The sequence below is a fragment of the Megalops cyprinoides genome, chromosome 9 (assembly GCF_013368585.1).
Source record: "Megalops cyprinoides isolate fMegCyp1 chromosome 9, fMegCyp1.pri, whole genome shotgun sequence".
NCBI lineage: Eukaryota > Metazoa > Chordata > Actinopteri > Elopiformes > Megalopidae > Megalops > Megalops cyprinoides.
In genome coordinates this window covers 17,860,493-17,885,001 of record NC_050591.1, presented here as the reverse complement: position 1 = coordinate 17,885,001, position 24,509 = coordinate 17,860,493, and the positions used below count along the sequence as shown (strand labels likewise).

General features: G+C 43.6%; 1 protein-coding gene across 1 annotated transcript; it reads left to right on the top strand.

Moving 5' to 3' along the window:
- Positions 1–2,207: 2,207 nt before the first annotated feature.
- LOC118783603 (sestrin-3-like) lies at positions 2,208–23,494 on the top strand. The gene is made up of 10 exons (XM_036537546.1): positions 2,208–2,596; positions 14,800–14,865; positions 15,695–15,895; positions 16,725–16,907; positions 17,154–17,390; positions 18,124–18,271; positions 19,273–19,391; positions 19,716–19,906; positions 20,358–20,502; positions 21,063–23,494. Exons 1-10 carry the CDS (start codon positions 2,516–2,518, stop codon positions 21,147–21,149), a joined length of 1,458 nt encoding a protein of 485 aa, XP_036393439.1. The 5' UTR covers positions 2,208–2,515; the 3' UTR covers positions 21,150–23,494.
- Positions 23,495–24,509: the final 1,015 nt, after the last annotated feature.

Sequence of the window (24,509 nt, the reverse complement as noted above, 5' to 3'; positions counted from 1 at the left end):
TCCAAGCCATGCCACAAGAGCACAAATTCAGATTAAACCGATCAGCCATTCTCTTTCTATCAAACACATTAAACACTTGTTTCTGATTTTATTAAAAATGAAAAGGTAAGCAAAAAGTAAAAAAGCAAAGGATTTCTCTCATTTCTGTCTTTTAAGAGGTAGCTTTTTGGAAAGAATCATACCTCTAAGTACAGACAGGGGCAACAGTGCAATTAAGTTTTAGAAAAAGTGTGCAATTGCCTTGGAATACTTGTAAGAGTATACACTTTCATAGCAATGGACCTTCAACAAATGCTCCCTTTTTGTTTTTGTTTCCTATATTTGATCTAAACAAAAAGTTAACAGGAACAGGTAGTGAGCATTATGTAAAAATGCTTTGATTCTCAGGAGACATGCTGTCTGCCGAGTTAGAGTAGAGGAAGTGCATAGAACTGTCTTGCTTGACAGCCATTCAACCATTGCTAGGATACCGCACTGTGACCTCACTTCTGCACAGCGAACCCTGTGATTGGTCGCACACTCTTTCTGCTGACATCATGTTGTTGCTGGGTGAAAAACTCTGAGGGCAGAGAAAAGTTGTTTTTCAGTTTGTTGGTGAACTATGTGGTTTTGATTGACGGTATCTAAGACAGTGCAAAGTTTAACTGACTTTTGGAGGATTTGTTTAAGTAATTATCATTGTAGAAGGGTAGTTATGCTTTTATTTTAACTCATACTTTTAATTTGTAGTTTGCTTGTTTCATTTAATGAACAGCTTGTCTAGTTAGACATTTTTTTACTTTCAAAAAGTAAGCCAATGACATAAGTATAGGTACACTCTGGCCATCTTGACAAACAGCAGTTTTGGACCTGCTGTGTACTTGTTCACATATGCATCGTAAGCATGTACCAAGCAAAACATTCAACACTTTTGAAATCTTAACATGAAATTCCTTATGCAAACAACTACAAACAATCTTACACAGTGATATTCTTTCAGACATATACTGTACATATGACCTTATACATGCACACACACTCACAGAAAAAGATCCAAAAAACCTCATCTTCCTCATATTAATCCAACTGCAGCTGAGTGTGTATAACAATATGAATGCATATGAAATGAAGCAATATGCATGTGAGTGTGTGTGTGTGTGTGGGGGGGGGGGGGGGGGGGAGGGCATATCTGTGTTTGTGCTCCTCTTGTGGTTCACCATGTGCTTTTCACTTAGTTGTACAAGAAGCATAGGTCACAAGGAGGTGCATAGTCTCACTGAATAAAACATGCTTCTGAATCTCCATGAAAAATGTCTATTATCTACATCTATGCCAGTGCCATGCCAAGCTATTGGTCAGACAATGATATTTTTGTAACTGGTTACTTGTCTGTGAAGATGATACCTCTCTAACAATGATTCAGAGAAAATGTGTCCAGGCTCATCATCACCCGGGAACCCAGAGATCAAAAACATATCAAACAGTGCAAGTACAGGTATTATGCAAGCAGAAACTAGTAGGAGATGGGAATAAGGCTAGTTTAAGGCATCACTGCTGATACATGCAGTTTCAAATTGGATTCCGTTAACGTTGCATCACAAAAATTGTTGTATTGTCAAGGTCCAGTCAACTGTCCCAGCACTGTCCTAATGCCAGACATACTTAAGTATAATTCTTCATCTATATATTATTTCATGGCCCTGGTGTTGGAAAACTGCATTCTTTAGGTATCAAAAAAGAAAATACTACGGAAGGAGCACTTAGCGCTAGAGTACTTCAGTAATGCAACACTATAAAATGACTAAAAAAACAAATACAGCCATGCACACACGGCATAACATTGCAATAAAGTGGCATTTATGACATTGCACGGCATAAAGTGCAATCTTATGAACATATAACAAAAGAATTCACTGTATTTTACGGTTATGCGTACGCTGGTTGTAGATTATGTTATCCATTCATTAGCAAACAGAGTGAATCTGACTTCTCTGATTCAGCTACAGGTATGTATGTCCCACCGAGAGTTTGGAACACTGGATTTCAGGCAGGAAAAGTTTGTGTTATGCCACAGATAGAAGTATCAAGTGTAAGCGACCAATTAGCTCAGGTCATAGCTCAACGCTCAAAACGACTGCCTTGATACCCAACCCTGAGATATTTAGCTCATACAGGGTTTTGAATACCGGTGCAGTCGCACTAACCAGAGACGGAGCAGGCGCACGAAAATGAACTCCACACCCCCTTGGCTAAGGGATTGGCCGGTGGGCGTGTTTTACTGTTGCTCGGACTAAAGTTGGAAACCAGCCGCTCGAAAGTGCTGTTGTATGGGGAGCGAGAGCGGAGGGGAAGGAGCCGCAACCAGCCATCAACCAACTGGCCTCGTTCTTAATAACAGCTATAAGACTACCCCATCACCAAATAGCCACTACAAATGACTACCAGGAACAATTTAATATTTTAGGAAAATGCACCTTTCCGCCAGCTCCAGTTGAAAATAAGCATTCTAGATCGCTGTCTCTCACCAGAAACCAGCATGAACGTCAGTGCCGACTCTCTCTCCAGTACCAACTCATATCTCATCTGTAACAACTGTCAAAAAGTGATCAGGAAAAAGGTATTGTACCCAGTTCAGTTTATCCTTCAGCTTTAATGTCTATTATTATTTCGTCTGGCTAACATTACTGCATAATTTAATTTAAATTCTGTTAAAAATGGTATCCACCTTACCTGGTTATCTGGATTGCGGTCGATTAATCTGTAAACCCATTTGATCTTTCGACACCGTCAGTCTTGGGTACTTTGATCTTAATAATCAGCCACAAAGACTCACTGTGGACAACTGCAAGATTGTGTCCATGATTAACGCACACCGCGAGCGCTAGCCCTGCTAACTATTGCTGCAAACCGGTCTCTGGAATCCTCGACTATCCTACCTGTGTCTTTGCAGTCCGGTTTGTGCAAGCTACTGTACCGGCAAATTTCTCCTAACTGAATGTGGTCTCAGGGTTCGCTTTTAAATGACAGAGAGGTACTGTGGAGTATTCGTTTAAGGTTTATTGCATGTGCCAGTGACAGGAATATTCAGGATAATTCTTGGGGTTTTGGTGCAAAAAAGTGTGAGGGATTGTGGGTAAACACAGATACTGGTTTTGGAAACGTGTTGAAAATCGATGCAGAGAAATACGCACTAGCAAGCTAGCTGTATAAAAAGAAATAAACTGACTCATAAAAGCTTGCAATCTGGTGAGAAGCAAGGACAGACTTTGCAAATGTTTGTTAGACCTCAGCGCGACGCTGCTTGCCATAGTTGAGTTTTAGAATGAAAGGAACCGCCTGCAGATTGACACCTAGCAAACTAGTGGCATTTTTACACCTCAAGCGTGAAGGGGGGCTTAATGGTGTGTGTAATGTATCTGCGCGAGTGTGGGGGTAAGAAATCAAATGCCTTCCCCTCTGTCAGTGCTATTTTTAGCTGTCATTACTCATCCGGGACACTTATGACCCATTTATTTGCGACGGCGCTTACTTTTACAAGAGATGCGCGTGTCAATCAGGATTGTCTCCTTGCGTTTCAGGTGAGGTAAACTGTAGGCTGTATCACTGCAAAAGCTCTCCATAAGGTGTGTGTGTGTATGTATGTGTGTGTGTGTGTATGTATGTGTGTGTGTATGTATGTGTGTGTGTGTGTATGTATGTGTGTGTGTGTGTATGTATGTGTGTGTGTGTGTGTGTGTGTGTGTGTGTGTGTGTGTGTGTGTGTGTGTATGTATGTGTGTGTTTGGTAGTGGTGGTGGATAGGATTAGGTCTTACCCGAAGGCTATGAAGTGACTGGTGAGCTAATCCTTACATATCTTTTGCATATGGGGTGACTAGACACTCTGTTGTATGGAGAGCTCTGCACCTTGCCTAGTGGACCCATTCATGAGGTCGTTCTGGGTTTTGCCGGGACAGCCGAGCTGGCAAAGGGCAAAAGAGGTGTGGAATGTGGGGAACAGGAGGGACAGAAACTCTCTACCCAATGTATGACCGTGACCTGGTCAGAAGTTTAAAATAATTAGGGTAGTGGGCATGGCAGACTGACAAGGTGACAAGAAAACCAAAGCTGGTTGGATTCCCCAGGCAGTGTGGAAGGGGTCTCTGTGAGCAAAAACAGTCACTGTGAAGCAGAAATATTGCAAAGGTTCAGACTTAGGATACTGCTTGTTGGGATGATAAAATGGCTACACTAAAAACCCCTCATGTGCTTTGCTTTTTAAATTGTCATTTCATGCTTTTTGTGCTTAAACTGCATTGGATGTCTGCCAGGTTAATGTCAGAGTGGTTAAAGAATACAACTTTATGCTGAGACTTTTAAATTTTTAAAAATATTTTAATGGGAAACCAACCGCAAGAAAGAAAAAAACTACTAACAACAAAACTAATGATGCAGAAAACACCTCTGTAAAGTCTGAAGCTTTAAATTGTAAGGTTTTAAAGTGCAAGTAGAGGAAAGCCTTGTCCAGATGCAGTTAGGATATATACCACACCTTGAGGTTGCCAGTGTAGGACAGCCTTTCATATGTGTGTTGCTGAGGTGGGTTTGTGGCATTTTTATCTTTCTAATTTCGTGTACTGTCTGTATATGACATCCAAATGACAAATGTGTGGCTTGTCAGCCTCTGTGTGGCTCTGCAGACTGTACAGGGTGAGGTCATGTTCCTCTGCACAGGAACTTGTTTTTTTGTGGTACAGTACTGGGTGGTGGTGATGAGGGGTCCAAAGTCCTTGTGTAAGAGTTCTATAAAAAACAACCGATGCACAGGGTTGCCCTCATTCTCAAAGAACTGGAGGAAAAACCACTGGAATGTGCAGTGTACACTGGGATGGGGGTGAATCAGTACTCAGTAAGTTTCTTTGTAGAGATGATAATACATGCAATATGACACATAGATTACATACATCAGAAATCTCTAAAATTCTGTTTCTCTTCAGACTGCTGTTGCATAAAGCAATTGTGACTGTTTTGTGACAAAAAAACTAGCCTTTCAGGGGTTTCATTAAATTTCAGAAAAACCCTGTGATCATGCAATTGTTTTAATTTTTTCAATGTGAAAGCTAAAGTGGAAAAGAAATTCGGATGGTTTGTCAAATAAACAAGACCAACCAAGAGAGAAATAAAGAGAGAAGCTTGTGGGCTGGATGCTGGACTCTGTTCTTTTTTTCTCCTGGACATTGTAGAAAGTTTTTTTTTACCCCTCTCTTCTCTTTGTAAAGCCACCATTGTTGGAATGTAATCCTTCTGTTGACTCACTGCCAAAGTGTGGAAAGCCAGAGAGAGCCCAGGCTGCTGATTCAACACTGGCCCTCTCACTTCCTGTTTCAGGGGACCAGCATCTGCCTAGCCCACTGGCATGAAAGGAAACACCAAACAAATGCAAAAACAACATGAACAAAAAAAAGTTTAATTTAACAACATTAGAAGTTTATACCAAAATGACAAGCAAAGGTAGTATCCCAGTCTCTCTGTCTCTGTAATTGGGGAAAGAAGCAATATAGGAAACAATAAAGGAAAAATGAAAAGCTTCAACACAAGAATATGTGAATGTCCACACTGATATGTGATATTTACAAGGACCCCCTCTAAGTCATTCACTTGCTCTTTTTCTCTCATACACCCCCTGTCTCTTGCTAAAATTAAATATAATGTGTCCCTAACAAGCCCAAATCAAAGAGGCTTTGTCTGACTTATAAATTCACATTCTTCTGACATTTGCCAAGGATTCCCCACAAAAATAATAAAAGACATTCTGTGACAATTCTGGCAACGAGCTGGATAGAACCTGATATTGATTTTGAAACATCTGTATATAAGCATGAGTTTGGGAAAACATGCCAAAGTAGCTTTTTCATTCTTTATCCTTTTCAATACAACCTTCTGAGTGTAACATGGACACCAGACAAAGACCCCTGCAGTTTAGTGGGTGGATATGCATTATTTCACTGCTGTTTTGAATCTTCTTGCCAATTATCTTTGGTCCACTCCAAGTGTATATACCATTCCATGAGACATGCTACATTTTTACCATGTTTCCCTGCATGTAGGGCCTGCCATTACCTATCCTAAAGGACTTGACTTAGTGCCAATATGACATTTTATTACATCATCTGTGTTATTATTTATTTGCTAAGGGGGTGATGTGTTTAACTGGGGTGGTTTACTTAGTAATTTAGTGAGGTCTTAGCTGCAACACCATGACCCATAACTGAACCAGCAACCTTGTGGTCACAAGTTCAGTACCCTGTCTAATTGCACCATACTGCTTTCCACAGTTAAAGGCCTCCAAAGCTCTTCTTCAAATAAATCTAATAAAACGATTTGTTAAAGGGAAGTCAGAGAAACCAACCCATCTGTATCCTTCTTGTATGCTTAACCGCAAACAGGAAAACCTCTCTGTCAGCTTGTTCCACCAGTGATCACAGCAACAGACATGACAAACCTAAAAAAAAATACCCAGAATGCAATGGCAGTTGAAAGGTCTGACATGTCTATTTAGCCGAGAGGAGATTTCAGGTTTTCAAGTCAATCAGCTTAATTCACAGGAAATTGTCTGTCTGTTTGTTGAGAGGACAAATAAAGGTCTGTTATGTAACTGGGCATATGCTTGTGTGTGACGCTGAAGAGGGTGGGCAGTGTGGAAAGAGGACAAGAAGCCGGGGAGAGAACACTCCTGGATCCAAATGCTGTTTGAGTTTCCATTGGCGCCGCAAGGGGGACTTTGTAAGGCGCATCCGGTTTCCAGGACCATTGAAGGTTTAGTCTGTTCAGGCAATACATCAGGACTCGGTTTGTGAAAAAGCATGTTATGTGCTTTTCTGTCACCTTCTGTCGTACACTCCCCCCACCCTCTTTGGTGGGAAAATTCTAGTGCTTACGTTCACCTACAGAATATGTAAGTCCTGCTTGTTTGGCTTGGCTGGCCTGAGGTAGAGACTGGTTTCCCTTGTGCTCTCTCTCTGCTTTAAGTGGCTGTCGTTCAAAGGGAAGTGTAGGCTCAATGGCAGTACTCTTTGGCTCATGTTGGACCTGCACAGGAATTGGTGTGAAAATGAGATTTTAAACACAGACTAGTTTCAGTGTCTTCAACTATGTGCAGCCGTTGGCCCAATTTTGTACGCTAACTTTTATGCTAGTTATGTAAATGAAAACTTCTACCCAATTAGGACAATCACAATCAATTGCTTTGAGGGTGTGTATCAGTGGCTGGGTCACAAATCAGTGCAGGACTGACACACTCTGAGGAGGAGGGGAACAGATCCTCTGACAGCATCAGGTCAAGTACCATTTTATAAATTGCTATGTTTCTGTATTGGTGGACACAATCATATATTTACAGTATCAAATACACTACGTATGTTATATGGTAATACCATATTTGCCCCTGAAAACATTGATCATGAGACTAGCACAGTGTCATGGTGGCTGGAAACAAATGGCTTCATTTTGTAAGTAAGTCTTTAGCCCACAAATGAAGAACCCTTGTTGCATCATTAGCCTAGATCAAAAAGCAGTTGTACAATGTATCTGGAAGTAATTTCTAAAGGGGTTTAACAACAGATGGTGTGCTCATGTCTCCCTCTTCTTCATCTCTCTTCCTTCTCTTGACGGAAGTTATTTAATTTAACATCTTACCCTTGTGCAGTTCAGTGCTCTGCCTATCAGTTAATACTGTATTTTACGCACCCACAATGAATGCATAGCTCATATTGACACAGTTGTTGAATATTTGCTCTGTGCAGTTGCAGCTTAACCCAGGTCTGATGCATTAGTGACTGTGAAGGACTGTATATTAAGTTGTAAAAAGGTGATTTTGAGGCATGTTAAAAGTGTGCAAAGCCCTTTAACAAGACTGCTGAGTGACTCCGTGGATGTCGTGACCAATGATCACACAATTCTGTTTCCATGATGAGGTTGCAACTATTACCATGACATCCTAGTGTTTTTGCATATTGGGGCTTTATTGACTGCTGCAGTTGGATGAGGTTTGCATATGTGCAGATGTGTATGCCAGCCCTCATTTGCCTCAGGGGATTGGTATGTCTTTAGCACTCTTGCACTGTTCCACTGACTAAAGGCTGATTAATGCTCTGGATAAACTTGAAGGAAGAGATTCGGGGGCGGGGGACATAGATCAGAAAGCAGATGATCTGCTTAACATGGGGTTAAGTATAACAGACCAAAAGGAATTTGTGTTTGAGTAGAGCTGGGCTTTTTTTTTTTCTCCCTGTAAAGGGTGATGCGTAAATGACTACCTAATGAGGGGTTATGCAACTCCTCCAGTGGAGTTGCTGGCTGGCCCCTGGCCAAGTCAAGCTCATGATCAGGCTACCATAAGGTCTTCTAAATTCCTGCCCCTCCCAGAGGAGACAGCTTTTTGTCTCATCTGAAGTACTTTGTCCTTCCCTTATCTTCCAGCCCCCCTGGTGGGTTAACAAAATTACCTCCCCTCCCCCAGCTTATATTTGTTAGATTAGTTGAAATGGACTATAAGAAATGAAGCTTGCTGTTGTATTGTGTGGATTGCTTGGTTGGTGAGGTGTGGAGTATTGTTGAACTGTTGGAAGTGTGGGGGGAGGTGAACTCCTGCCCACATTACACCAGATTATAGGTTATGGTTTCACACTTCAGGCTGGGTCCCTTGTGCATCATTGCCTTGCTTCCATGACTAAGGGGTTACGAAGCACCAAAGGAGCAACAGCATCTCCCTGATTCTCTTAATGAAGGGATGAGAGGGCAAAATAGCCTCACTGGCACATTGCATTTTTCTCCAGGATAGTGAGAACTGGGGTGAAGTCAGGGTGCCTAATGGGGGTGTGCTAACCCTCTCCTGGTGCCCTGCACCCCCCCCCCCCCCCCCCCCCCCCCCCCCAACACACACACACACACACACACTCTGGAGTGCCTCAAGGTACTCTTACACACTTGCTATTTGTAACCTTTGGTAACAATTTCGCCATGCCTGATTCCACAGTCCTTTGACTGAACAAAAATATTACTTCCCCTCATGTAAGAACTAATGTAATACACAAAGTTGTTTTTCTTCCTATTCCTTTTTTTGTTTCCTTTTTTGCTGCCAAGAGTCTTTGTAAACCACTTGTTTTTTTTTATTTCTGAGTCTGAATCTGCGTTAACTTGGTATCTCCCGTGTCTTGTTAAGCTTTGGTCATTTTGGTGTTCCTTCAGTTCAGTAAACTGGGCTTTTGGCCTATTGTCTTGCTGATGGGTTTGCTTTGATCACTTGGGCTCTCTCCAGTCCTTTCTACCAAACATAGGAGGTATTTGGGCTGGATTCTCATTAACTCTTCCCTGTATCAGGCTGGTGAAGGTTTTGGTTGTAGCGCCTCTTTTCAGGGCCTCTCCTCTCCATGTCTGTCCCCTTTGGTAGGTGGGCTTTGATTGGTTGGAAATCTGACTCCACTGACATGTGACCGAGATGGACCCCAGCCAGACTTGGAGCTCCTCACAGCCTGAAAATAATCTCCCTGAAACTGTACAGCGCAGAGATAGAATGTGGGAGCGAGGTCTTTGTGAACTTGTGATGTTGCATGCTAACGTGTCGCCCTCGGGAGCTAAGCCGGAGAAGACGCAAGTCTTGTTTTTGTCACCACATTACTACATTCGATAGGGTTTTTTTTGTGTGATATGCATTTCTGATAATGTGCAAATGGGTTTTAAAAGCTCTGTCTATGTCCCGCTCCCCTTGCCACACACTGCATCTTGTGTTGTGGATAACATTTGGCCTCTTCACCCCTCACTGCCAACAGATTTGAGGTTCCATAGACAAGCGTGTTCATTAGTAACCTGTGGTGGATGGTTTGATTCCCCCTGAGTGAGGCATTCTGGGACGCTTGGCAGAGGAGAGGGTGCAGCATAAACATGTTGGCCCAGGACGAAAACAACCCAGCTTGTTTTGTAAACCGTGGCACTTAACTGAACTGCAGAACACAGAGGTTATTCTCGATGTCCTTTTTTGTTTTTCTCAACCTCCCTCGCTGGCGGGGGCCGCTGATGTATTCCCGATCTTTGCTCTTTAAATAATGTTCCATTTACACAATAACGGCGGCCGCTGCAGCGGCAGCAGCAGCACCGGCAACAAAGACCAGCATTGTCCAGCAGACATGTTTTTCCAACTAGAGTTTGGACTGCTTGCGCTAATTTGGCTATAACCGATGAGCTCCTTCAGATGTAGGAGAGAGAGCGGTAGGAGGCTCTTTATGGGAGCTTTATTAGGAGATAAAGCTGGGGCTGTGCTCTCTATTTTGTCAGTGCAGCAGAGAGAGTTCAGCGCTTTTGAGTTCACCACCCATTGCCGTTGTCCTTGAGTGTTCTGCGTCTAACTGAATACAAAACAGGAGCCCATTCTTTTGCTGTGTCACTGAACGCTAGCAGGTCCTGCGTGAAGATTGATATTCAGCAGGTGTGTGATGATAATGGGATTACCTCTTACAAAGTGGGAGGATCAAGATGCCTAGGCCGCTCTGTATCTGAGGTGCAGATTTGCAACCTGAGGCCTCCAGCATCTCCAGGAATTTAATCTCAGGCCATAAACTAAAGCATGCGTCTCAGTTAGTCGGGAATTCCGGGGGGTATGTTTTAGGCGTGTACACATTTGCAGGGCATAGAATGAATGTGGTTGGATGTTTGTTTGAGTTGGATAGGGAAGCAGGCATCAGCCAGTTGAAGAAAAGCATTTTGCCCTACATTTTGCAGGTTTTTGAAAGAAACTTTTTTTTTTTGTTGGAGTGCCTGTTTGCTTTGGAGGAGAACATGAGGGAGAGTGGGTGGATCTCGCTCGGGAGGCAATGCATCGATCTTATTGGTGACTCCGCTGCTTGTGTAAGGAGTCTGGCCTCCGCATAAAACTGTGGAAAACTCAATGATAATAAAATGCATCTTGTTTTTGGAGCTTTTTTTTTTTTTTTTAAATTAATTATTTATTATTTCTTAAGGGTTTCCACTGACTAATGGCACTGTGTCTGGAAGTAAATGTGTGGAGCAAAAACATGCTGTCAGAACACAAACGGTTTTACCTCCATGTATGAGGCCCAGGTAGGGGACCCACTTCATCAGCCGTGATGTTAAGGCTCCAGGTTTGGCTGTTTTCATAAACAGACCGTGCTGGTTTCTTTGCTAATACGTGTTTGGCGAAGGTGGAGTGAGGTGAAGGGCGACCGAGCTTTATCACATGACTCAATCCTGTCTTTCGAGTCCAGCTCAATGTAATATTGTTTGTACGGTGGCTGATTCCTTCACAGCCGTCTTGGACAACTCTTATGGTGTCATACTCAAGTCATGAGAATATTTTTCTTTTAAAACAGAAAGTTGAAGTAATTAGTTCCCATAAAATTTGCAAGTGCTTCGGAAAAAAAAACTGGTGACTGGGAGGTCAGAAACAAGAGGGGAGCTTTTCTATTGCCCAGGGCTATCCATTACATGGTTATTTAAATAAATTATGTTTGTTACAATATGGCCAAGGTAATGTGTCATCAACCAGCCTGAAATATCACCAGATTCAATCAACAAAGGTATATGTTGTGTAAGATGGGGTGGTGTTCGTGTGTGTGTGTGTGTGTGTGTGTGTGTGTGTGTGTGTGTGTGTGTGTTGGGGGGGGGGGGTTAGTCTGCTGGGTAGTCAGCACTGTTATATCTGTAGCTCATTGTAGAAACTGATTATCTAATTCATGGATATGTTAATGTTTACTTGATTGTTAAAAAGAGGAAATGGAACACTGTTGTGTTTGTTTTTTAAATCTATTTTCTTGCCTTAGAAATACACTTCTGTTTTCCTCTTCCTCAAACAAGCAGAGCACAGCATTGACCAGATTGGTGCATGTTTTTATAACCTCAGTCTTGCACTTACAGAACAATGTAGCTTGGGCCTCTGCAAGATTGTCTGCCTGTGTGGAGACATTACAAGTGGTTTGCTTTCTCACAGAGGGAATGAAAGGACAACAAAGCATGGGATTATTGTATAGGTTTCCGAGTCTTTCTGCGTCATCTGCTGTGTATGTTTGCCTCTGTGTGAAATTGGTTTTGTATGTGTTTGTGATTATATATAGAATATATATAGATAGATATGTAATATACACAGACACACATTCTCATTTTCCTCACATGCAGTCTCATTTTTCTAATGCTGTGAAGCACTCCAGCACAAGGCCACTGGCACCCGCTCTCACTGTGAAGGGGAGAGTGCCGTAATTTTCCATGCGCTTGCCTCAGCGGCCCTCTAACTCCCTCCCTGCCTTGTTGGCCCACCGGCCTCAGTGACTTGTTCACCCTCGTTCCTGACCTAGAGCTTTTACAGCAGCTGTCTCAGGTTTTTGCCAAGGATCAAATCGCACACATGCACATACACAAACACGCTTATGAAGAGCAGGCCTCCTCATCCAGCCTCTCTCTCGTCACACATACAAACTCTGTGGCACATGCCAGGGTGCCTCACCAACATATTTTGTACATTTTATCAAACAGTTTCCACTGCTGAATTTGTAAGAATGTAAGAATGACGGCGGTAGTGTTGCATAGTGGTAAGGAGCAGGACTTGTAACCAAAAGGTTGCTGGTTCGACTCCCCGCTGGGGCTGTGCTGATGTACCCTTGGGGAAGGTACTTTGCCTCAGTAAATGTCCAGCTGTATAAATGGGTACCATGTAAAAAAAAAAAAAACTGTAACCTATGTAAGTCGCTCTGGATAAGAGCGTCAGCTAAATGCCGATAATGCAATGTAATGATGTAAGAAATATGTGGAAGTTTAAGAAACAGCAGTAATCCTTTCAAATTTCAAATCCCACACTAAATCATGAACAGTGGCCCTGATTAAAGGAGCTCTGCCATAAGGTATAACGGGGTTGACATGCAGTGTGGGAAAGATGAATAACCCCGGACGTCTTTGTCAGCAGACACAGTAGCTCCTGCCACATGCCGGCTGAACTACTGCGTGTTATAAGAGGTCACTTGTTTAACCCGCTCACTAGCGGTATGGAGTGTGAATAATGGAGGCTTCTTTGCTCTGCGCTCTCAGTGCTGTCTCTGGTCGTGTCCCGTCAGCTAATGTGCACACGAAGCTTGTTTGCTTTGCTGGAAACGTTAGCGCCGGATGGGGGTGGGAGGACAGAGGGGAGGGTGGCGGCAGAGAGGTGCAGGGCAGAGGTGGGGGTGTGATGACTGCAGTCCCGTTGGTCAGCGAAACAGAGTGAGCCGATTTCCTAACCTTATGACGCCGTGCCTCTGAGCAGGTCGATGGGGAGACAAGCCTGCCGGGCCGGTGGCCGAGAGAGAGAGAGAGCACGTCACCTGACCGACGCGCTGTCACGGAAAAATCTGCTCACCCAGCAAAGAGAGGGTGAGGGGGGGAGGGGGGGGGGAGAGAGGACACAGCAGTGAAAGGGAAATCATCCCGATCAGAGGAGAGGAAGAGTAACCTGGTTGTGGGTTAGAGTCCTGGGAATATCCATAGTGCTTCTCACATGGTCTTTTCATTTTACCTATATTTAATGAGACAGAGACATCTTATATGCTGAATTAAAAAAATACATATTTGTATGTTTACTCATATTTTTATATGTACATACACTGCACTCTACATGTATGGTTTGTGCTTTTATAAATATAGTTTTGTTCTGGATGAATATATAAATATGGAAATTTGGGTAGATTTCAGATGCATGCATTCAGATTAGTGAGCTGGTGGTGGTGGTGGGAACGAGGGGGTTGTCGCCAGGGACATTGGGATGTTCTGGTTGTCTGTTGTAGTTTAGCCTCAGAAGAGGCAATTGAACCAGATCAGCAATGTCAGGGAAGGTTTACCACACAACAGGGTCAGCTTTTACCACAAAACAAAAACAGTGGCATGCAAGAGGGTGGAGAGCTCATGCTGGTGGGAAGCTTACGGTATGGCCAGTGGGAGAGGGAGAGAGAGAAGGACAGGGAGAGGGTGCGTTGGAGCCCTGATCTGTGGCATATGAGTGAGGGAGTGTGAGAGAGAGAGTCAGCAGAGAGGAGCACACAGTGTTTGCCCTTCCACTGGTTGACCACATCTCTCACACTGTCGTAAACATCCTTAAACATGCGCTGAAGTTCTGCAGCCAAACAAGCAGAGCATGCAGACTAGCTAAGATTCAGTCGGTTGTTACGTTTTGGAAGATATTTACATTTTTGTTTATAAAACCTGTGTTGCAGTCAATGGAATTAGGGACAGGACACTGTTTTCCCAGTTCAGTGTGAGTGAATCTGCTGTTTCAAAGAAAAGGCGTTTATATCAAAATGAAGCATGACAAAGCTCCACGCTTCTCGTTTGACCAGGCAGGTCGAGATCTCTGCAAAGTACTCAGTGATCTACAGCGAAATTTTTTGAAAATTGGAATTTGAAGTTAACTGTTATAGTGCCACCAAGTGTCCAATCAGTGCTGTACAACTGCGCCAGGCTGGGTTGGGCTCTTGGAGTAAGCCTAGACTTGCCTGCCAAATCTTGTGAGTTTTCAATAAACCATCAGGATGTTATAGCTGTTTTTCCAAAGGGGTGGAATGAGACAAGAAAAAACTGGACAATAGCAATATGGAGCCTAATGATAATCATATTTTTGGAATCTGATCATTATTATTGCTTGACACAGTTCTCTGTGCATTTCTGCAGAGACACTATTCCAAAGTGGATTGCTCGGCTTTCATCAGGAGACGCTGCTGACTGGTGCATGTTGGGTGCCTATAGTTGTGATATGTCGCAGTTCTTGTGTCCACGCTGTGTTCTGAGAAACCTCTCTGTCTCTGGTTCTGAACAGGAAAAAGGAATGAAAGTCCCTCGACCCCTCACCAGCGGACCCAGCTCCTTCATTCCGGAAAATGAGGTAAGTGGCACTCACTGCAGCTGAACGCTGGCCCGCTTCCTCTCTGGCTTCCTGTTCCGCCCCCTCGCCTGCACCTCTGTTGGATTTGTTACGTAAGTCCAAAGCCCCTCAAACAGACAGTCTGAAGTCCAGCAGCCATCCCCTGCTCACATTCCTTAGTTCTTACATGCTCCGCTTCCACATTTTCCCAAGCCATCTAAGCCTGCGGCTGATTTGTACAGTCTGTAATACGGCATTCTTGCCCAGATTAATTTTTTTTTCCGCCTCCGTCTTTATTAAATCCACACCCCATATAACATCCCCCCAACCCCCAAGTCTCCGTTGAATTTGCCTGTGAATCTCCGAGGGCTGTGTCGGCTTGGGGATTAGCAATGGTTTAGCAGCGCAGAACAGCGTTAAGAGTGTGGGTTTGGTTTGATTTGGTGATTATCATTTAGCACGGGTATCTTACCATGGCTGCCTAATGTACGCCTCAGGTTCATTATGAGATTTCAGGAAAAAGCAAATATTTGAGAATAAACTTCAGGGAGAGCATTGTGTTGAATCACATAGCTAGTAAACTGATAGGGCTGGAATGACAAGCACATATATTTTCTTATATAACCACCCACAGTGCTTTTAAAGCCAGGTAATTAACCCCAAATTGCTCCAGTAAAAAGCAGTATAAATGCAGTGTGCTGTGTGTCAAAGCTAAGTCAGCCAAGGCAGCCTGAAACACCAATGAAATAAATGTTACCCGGATCCCACCAGTCTCCTGCTTTGGCTCTGTCAAACCCCGCACACTGAAGTTTTGCCTGCTGATGGTATCCCCACCCCACCCCGCTCGCAGATCATCGAGGCCACGCCTGTGGACGGCCACACCATCCTGTTGCTGGCGGAGGAGTACTCCACGAGTGGGCGCCTGGACAACATAACCCAGGTGATGGGCCTTCACCCCCACTACCTGGAGTCCTTCCTGCGGAGTCAGTTCTACATGCTGAGGATGGATGGACCCCTGCCGCTGCACTACCGCCACTACATCGCCATCATGGTGAGTCAGCGGCGGGCGGCTCCCATCACGCACCATAATGGCTGGCAAGGGTGGTATAGTTACAGAAATGGGAACTCCACATTGATTTTCCTCAGGAAAATGTCTGGTGACCATTTATTATACCTGTTGCAGTTTGAAACAAGTAGAAGTTACCTGGTGCATCAGAGCATGATGAAAAACCAAGGTGTCTGTGCCTGATTCCCAGCTGAGATATGGGATGAGTCCCATCTATTCTAATTTTAATACATTTTTGCAGTGCAGAGGTTCATTGAAAGACCACATACACATAATGTGCCCTATTGCTGAAAATGTATTGACACTTTTCTACTTTACAGTCTTCTTCACACTTTGGTTAGTAGGTTTTGTGTAGTCATTATACTTCCCACACATTCCTTTAATTTCTCACCTCAGTGACACTGTTTGTTCTAGCTTAGTAATGTTTAGTTTTTTCTGTGATTTGAGGGAGGAAACACATGTGTAGTTTACCCGGAAAGTAAAGAATGTGAAGTTGGCGGCAGTGTAGCATAGTGGTAAGGAGCAGGACTTGAAACTGAAAGGTTTCAGTTTTATTCACCGCTGGGCACTGCTGTTGTACCCGTGGGCAAGGTACTTAACCCACAATTGCCACAGTGAATATCCAGCTGTATAAATGGGTAACAGAAAAAATTGTAACCTATGTTGCTCTGGATAAGAGCATCTGCTAAAAGCCAATAATGTAATGCAAAGTGGGAGCTCATCTGAAAGTGAGCATACTGCCTGCTGTCAGAGTGGACACTTGTGCAGTAATGATTGTAGAGCTGGGTTCTCAGTCCTGACTCGGTGTCCGCAGGCGGCCGCACGGCACCAGTGCTCGTTCCTGGTAAACATGCACGTTCAGGAGTTCTACCAGATGGGCGTGTGCGTGGAGTGGCTGAACGGGCTACAGCATGCTCCTCAGCGGCTGAGGAACCTCAACGAGATCAACAAGATTCTCGCACACAGACCCTGGCTCATTACCAAGGACCACATACAGGTGGGACACACACACATACGCGGGTTGTTCAGCAAGGACTGTTCAGAATTATACACAGAATTAATGTTGGATTCACACCATAATACCCTAACTACTATCTAGAATAGAACCTGAAATCTAGTAATTAGCATTCTGAAGCTATGTCTTAACTGTTTGGAGCGACTGTACATATTCAGTAGCTGTAATGTTCAAAAGGTTCCCTCTTCTCTCTCTTACATCTCATTTTTTTTCTCCTGTCACTCTCAGAAACTGGTTAAGACAGGGGAGAACAGCTGGTCTTTAGCGGAGCTGGTCCATGCAGTGGTCCTGCTAGCCCACTTCCATGCCCTGGCTAGCTTCGTGTTTGGGAGTGGCATCAACCCCGAGCCAGATGGGGAGAACACCAACGGCTTCCAGCAGATGGGCGTCAGCAACGTGTGCCTGTGTGACCTGGCCAATGACAACATCCTTGAGGAGGTCCCCTTCAGCAGCCCCTCCCTCGGGGTGAGACATCCCTCCTCAGAGCCACAGACACATCCGACAGGACTGAGCTACTTCCTGCCACTGTGAAAAAAAGGGTCTCTTGACACGGGTACAGCTCGTTTAACCTTGCATGTCAGGTGCTGTGAAGAAAGGATGTGTGCCTTAAAATGTCAGAGGTCACAGGCTGTAACCCCCGTAAGTCCACCATACTCACCCCTGTCACTCCTTTGCTCACACATGACTTGTCTTCACCTCACTCACTGGGGCAGAAGAATAGTCTTCCTGTTACCATCCAGTGATAACGCAGAGCTGATATCGTTATAGTGTGGTCATGCATTTGTACCATGTAAAACAGTCAGAGCTCCTGTGCAAGCCTGGAGCAGTGGAAAATAATATGGATCAAATTGAAGAGTAGAATCTGGAAAAAATTAAATTCCACACCAGTGCTGTCGTAAAAATTCGAATCAATAAATATTGCCACCTAGCGAATGCTGCATTAGGAGTTAACTGAACGCCGTAGCTTCAGCAGCAAGCCAAGCGATCCCTCGCTGTGAAAAAGCAGCCAGGTTAATGTAAATGTGCACATGAGTGTGCCACGGTAGCCTGCCTGGTGAAATTGTCGAGTTGCTAGCTGTCACTAGTGCAGTAGCAGGGCAGACGATCGGGTGGTGTGCGACTCTGCTCTCCACACACAAAGCCGCGTGGAGCACGAGTGAAAGAGACACAGTGAATGATGGGGGCGTTTGTGTTTCAGACAACGGACTCTGTGAGCGAGCTGGAGGCCCTGATGGAGCGGATGAAGAGACTGCTGGAGGAGCGAGAGGACGAGGAGGCCACGCAGGAGGAGATGGCCACACGCTTCGAGAAGGAGAAGAAGGAGAGCCTCCTGGTGGGCTCTGGAGGTACTGCATTCTCACGCCACACCATTTTACACACATATACATGCAATCACACCCTCTCATAAAAATACATAGCATTAGCATATGTTGTCCTAATATTGTGATTCTGGGGTTTCATTGGGGGGAAAAATTGCAAAAAAAGTGCACATCAGGCAGCACTGCATGGTCTGGTGGTTCAACATGGAGGTATAAGGATTTAAAAAATCTCTATGAAATATTATTACAACGATGACGTTGCATTCTTGTGGCAAGCAGCCTTTTGAAGGGGCGTAAAATGCACTCAACGCATCTGTTTCTTCTCCAGGGTTTCGGTTTTGTGCATTTTGGTTCAATTAGTTTTTTTTTTTAATCTGTGACTGAAACGTCAATGGGGCAGAGCAAACAGAGGTGGTGGGTGACACTGGTGGATCACCGCCAGCCCCAGTTCACACGCTGCGGTTACTAGGCATCCCTGCATTAGCCGCAGAAGCCCCTGGATTGCAAAACTCTGCAAAGCTCTTTATCTGTGTCCTGTCCCCATCTTTGTCTCGGAGAGAGAGAGAGAGAGCCAGGTGGGCAGATGCGGTTGTGTAACAGTGCGTTAGTGGAAATGATTACCCTGTGTGTGTGTGTGTGTGTGTGTGTGTGTGTGTGTGAGTGTGAGTGAGACACTAAGTCATGGGTTCTCTTGTCGACTTTTGGCCAGATTCCCAAGTGTCTTCATTAGAAGACCGACCCACCCCCCACCCCCACCCATATGGCCTTATATCACACAGTTAAACATCAGACATCTGCTTGGGCTACTCTAACTGCATTAAGATGCGCAGAGGCTGTCTGAATTTATCATTTTTTCTGTTCTTTTTTTTCACATTGGGAAATGGGTTCAGAGCGACCATGATAACAAAGAAACTTTGAAAAAGAAAGTGCCTCAAAGGTCCAAGCTGCTTTGTCATGCACATTTTAAATAAGAGAGAAGAGTTCTGTGCAGGTTAAGTTATATTGATCCGGTCTGTGGATCTCATCAGGTTTTCAAGATACAATGGTGCCAACATCGAAAGTGTCCCAATTCGTGGAAGACGCCACCTTTGGCTACCAGGACTTTGCCAGGCACGGGGAGGACAACCCACCAACATTCAGAGCACAGGTTAGCCAGGAGCACAGCGAACTGGAGCAGAAGTCAAACACAAGATTGTCTCTATCCCTATGTGAGCATCACATTTGGTTTAAAATCAGCATTTGGGAGAGAACAGATACCCTGAACTATGACATGCAGACCATCGGAAAATCTGGACAGAAGTGTAAAGGAACAGAATGTTGCACACTTCCATTGCTCCAACACTGGTTCTACATCATGGGTAGCTTTTCAGAACTTAAAACAGCTACCTACTTGAAAGTCCAGTTTCATAACCACACTTCCTTACCTCTGTTCTTGATGGCATCTCTTTCTCTCGCTCTTTTGCTTTCACAGGATTATTCATGGGAAGATCACGGCTTTTCGCTGGTCAACCGGCTCTATTCTGACATCGGCCATCTGCTGGACGAGAAGTTCCGTACGGTGTACAACCTGACCTACTACAACATGGCCAGCCACGAGGACGTGGACACCACCATGCTGCGCCGCGCTCTCTTTAACTATGTGCACTGCATGTACGGCATCAGGTGAGCGGCACGCCCAACAGTACAACACCGCTCTGCACGAGTACGCCTCCCAGCGGCAGGCTCCAGACCCGTCTCCTCCCTGTACTGTGTGTGCATGTGCACTGCTGCGGACTCTCCTCTGTAGAGTTCATAGTAGGCTCTCCATTGCAGAGCGTAATGCACTGTCTTCTGTACAGTGTGTGCAACTGTGTGGTGTATTTGTGCAGTTGTAGAGACATTTGTCTGAGGAGTGTAATGTGTGTATGTGTGTGTGTGTGTGTGTGTGTGTGTGTGTGTGCGCATTTGCAGTGTGCTGCAGTGATAAATTGGAAATGTGAAATGTCTAATGACATCCATGTGCCTCCATTTCCAAAATTTTCTTAAAAACGGTTCTGTGTGTTTTGGCCTGCCTTGAGAATGAAGCTTGCCCACAGACACAGACAATAGTGTGTAAAGTACACCTCTGCTCCAGGTATGATGACTACGACTATGGAGAGGTCAACCAGCTGCTGGAGCGCAGCCTGAAGGTGTACATCAAGACAGTGACCTGCTACCCGGAGAGGACCACTCGCCGCATGTATGACAGCTACTGGCGTCAGTTCCGCCACTCTGAGAAGGTGCGTGTGCAGTAGAGCAAGTGTTTCTTAGTACTAATACTGTCATGTACTTACCCTGTCTCACTCACTTAAACCAGCTCAGCATGCAATGGCCAAGTGAATACCTTGCATTCTTGTTTGTTCTTTGAGACCTTGAGACACTGAAACTATCGAAAGGGTGCAAGGCAATGAAGTGCTTGGTTGCAGAAGGGTGGATTAATTGTGTGTGCACTGTACTTTTAAAGAGACTCCTTAGGAAAACATTCAAGCCTTTGCGCACACACACACTTCCAATAGACAAATAGAATATATAGGTCAATGTCAATGTTCTCTACACACGTAGCAGTACAGTAACAGACAAAGACTGTAACAGAGCAGATAGTTTTTATTTAGGCTCATGGCAGCTTTGTACATTTTAGTGTACATTATGGCATAAACCAAGTGAACTGACATTCTCTTATGCAGTGCTGAGTATTTGTTGTGTTACTGTAAGGTAATATGCTACTGGTTTAAAGGTTTGCTCAGGGCTGATTTTGTGGTCAGGTACCCTTTGGTGACCGCCTATCCTCCCCTCACTCCAGGTACATGTGAACCTGCTTCTGATGGAGGCGCGCATGCAGGCCGAGCTCCTCTACGCTCTGCGTGCCATCACACGTTACATGACCTGAGAGGGAGGGGGGTGTCCAGCTCTCCTCCGACCCTCTGCCTCCCCACCGCCCCCCTTCCCCTGGAGTGGGTTGCTGTGCTGAGTCCTATACGGATGGGGGGGTTGTCCATGTGTCCCCATATGTCGTTATTTCACAGTGTGCCTCTTGGCTCCCATAACCTACCCTGCAGTATCCCTCCCTGCCTCCTGGCGGAGCTCAGCACAGTGTCATGGCTCAGAGGTGCCATAAACTCTCCCTTCTTTTTTTATCCCCTCCCAGAGAATCTTGCGAGGCACAAAAGCTATTTCAGTGGCTCTTCATTATCTCTGAAAGGAAGAAAAGATGCAATATTACAATAATACGGAAGAGTCCGACTTTCAGTGCCAAGTAGTCCCTGTGTCATTATTTTACTTTACTTTTTATTTATTGGCAGGACTGGCTAATGTGAAAGGGCAGTGAGATTTCCCGTGGTCTGCTAGTGGATATGTAGCCTGAAAATGTGAAAATCATTTTAAAATAGTAACATATTAAAGCAAAGGCCAGTCATCTCAAACCCGGCATGAAATGAGAGAATAGCACATTTGAAAAAGCTATCAGTTCTCTTTGGGTGGCATGTAAAGGCTCCTAACTGTACCAGATCATAAAGTGTAAAATGGGCATCTTTATCTAAGAAGTCTATCATTGCATTTTACACATCTTTTTTGGCACAAATAAAGCATAGGCAGAATATTCAGAAAAGTCATCCGTAAATTCACGTATCTAGTTATGTGATTCATGTAGCATTTGTACCATCTGTTTAACTGAATCCTTCCAACTGTGATGCTTTGTGTTTTTATACATAAGAATCATATATCAGAGGGTGTTTCTGCACTTACAGGAAACTAATTACTGATACCCAAAGCGATTGCACAATTGACTGATAGACACTGTGGAGTCACTGGAAGAGACAAAGAAATAGTAACATATCTGAACAGTGAAATAAAGGTTTTGGGGGTTGAGCTGGAGCTATAAATCTGTATGTATCAACATGACAAACAGAAAAACGGAAAGTGTTTCATAAGTATACAGATAAAATTAATATAGATATTCTTCTATGTGGAGTTAATGGTCTGTCTGCTCCTCGTGTGTCTGTGCATCATGTTATCCTGTGGTGAATGTTCTGATGTTAATGGGCTCAAATGCATGACGTAGTGTAGGGAAGGTGAGACTTTGAGTAGGAACTTTCATATATACTAATCTATAAATTAAAGTGATGGCTTTTTAAATAGTCAATTCTTTCATTTCAAGCCTTGATTGAGATGACCAGTCTTGCACTTTTAGGTATAATTTTCACCACCTGGTTTAATGTAGCTTCCAATAGTGTGGCCACATTCTGATTTTCAAACCTACACAGATTTTTATAGACCTAATAAATACAGTAATACACCGATGATGGGAAATGGCTACACTATATATTATAGGCAGCACAGGCTGCATTCCTAATTGATTCCTACTCCCCTAGCCAGCACTGATTTCTGATCAGTGGTCAGAAAAGGGAGCCAGTCAATGGCTGATTCACACACTTGCATGACCTTATCAGAGGTCAGTGTTTGGATTGCAGCCGTGAACGAGAGACTGTCGAGGATCTCAGGTTCTCAGCCATTAAAAATGAAAGGCAAACATCATGTGCTTACAGAGCATTTTCCCCCAAATGCTTTGTGCTCCACCGAAGGCTCACATTGCTGTTTGCTGTAACATTGCCAAATCTACACCATGTTGCCTTCTATTAACCCATTTGCTACAGGGGTACATCTGTGATATTGTGGGCCATGCATCTGTATGCCTTCCCCTTGAGAAAATTGCTCATTGCCATTAAGCAGCAGTTATGCAAAACTCGTCTCCCTGTGAAAGTGCGGCTTTTCTCAGAGGCCTCCATTTCCCATGGCTCAAGTACAGGTGTGTCACTAAAGGATGTCAGAGCAGGAGCATGTATACAGTGCATCTGATTGTGTGCTGAAAAAAAGCTCTTCTGCTTACTGATGTGATTGGGGGAATTTAATAAGTGCAATATTCATCTCTGGTGAATCATCAAGTTTTACAGTTAGAAATACTGTGCTAGAGTATTAACCCTTACAAGAATTAAGCTCAGTTCCCTAAAAAAGAAGATATTATTTTCCACTTAAATATTTGCACATTTATAAAGTTTCAGGACTTTGAAAACTGTGCTGTTTTGCTCTATATTAGAATAGAGCATAAATTACCACCATATGACAGACTTTCAGAGCACTAGATTATCTGTAATACATCATAGATTAGATCTGCTGGTTCCCCATCTTCTGTTCTTCTATAAATGTATGTTTTCAGTATTAATGGTTTTGTTCAAGAGAGGAAATGAAAGCTGGTGACAAACAGCCATTGTTATCTAATTGTCACCATGGACCCAATCAGATTGGTTCTTTTAATCCAAACAATTTCAGTTAGCAAAAATGTATCCAACCCATTTAACAGTTGAAAACTCTTGTTTTTCAGAAATTAAACTTTGATGTAACAGCAAACTAACATTTAAATTGCTTAGCACATTTTTGTTTCCAAATTGCTGTGTTTTCTTTCCTACATTTTAGTGCTGTAATAACACCATATTTCATTTGAAGGTCTGCCTGTTTGGAGAGGTGACAAAGTCATTTCACCCCACAGTATAAATCATAACCTTTTATTCTGGAACTGGCTCTTTGAGGTGAGATTCAAACTTGAAATGTTCCTTCTACCTTGGCTTTGCTTGACTTGTCGTATGTCATATGATGTAATGAATGTATATATTTCTACTGAAAAGTAAATAGATAAAAAAAAAATTGCGAGGACGAATCTGCGTAAACTTTTTATTTTCTTTTTTTTTTGTCCTGTATTTTTTTAGATGTTTACTAAGAAATTTTGTAGCATGTCATGTAATGAGAGCAACATACTGTACTTTTATTTCTTGTGATTTTTTGAGCCCTTTTTTCAGTATTACTAGAATTATAGGCTGCGCTTTTGTGTGTGTATAAACCGACATTATTACACAACTGTCACTATCTTCAGTCATGTGCTTTGTTACTGTACCGTTCATTGTGGAGAAACAGTGTGCATTTTTTTCCATTGAATCTAAGATGACAATCATGTCTCTTAGTACTTCTGCTGGAAGACACATTTCAGAACTTGAATAAGCTATGTACTCTGATTAATAACTTAGTTGAAAATTGGGCCATAAACTATAGTCTGTAACAAATTTAATACCTTTTAGGGCCATTCAACCCTGGTCTGGCTGGGAGGGGGGGGGGGGGTTTTCAGAACTTTTCTGAAGTATTTTCAGAATTTTTCCGTGATTCAGGTAATCATTGCTTTGGCTTGTTGGATTGTAGGTCACCA

Excerpts from the sequence above, each read along its gene's own strand:
- LOC118783603 (XM_036537546.1), top strand. The coding sequence starts at position 2,516 with ATGAACGTCAGTGCCGACTCTCTCTCCAGTACCAACTCATATCTCATC. Across the intron at positions 14,866-15,694 it reads CCTTCATTCCGGAAAATGAG|ATCATCGAGGCCACGCCTGT; the intron begins GTAAGTGGCACT and ends CCCCGCTCGCAG. Across the intron at positions 20,503-21,062 it reads AGTTCCGCCACTCTGAGAAG|GTACATGTGAACCTGCTTCT; the intron begins GTGCGTGTGCAG and ends CCCTCACTCCAG.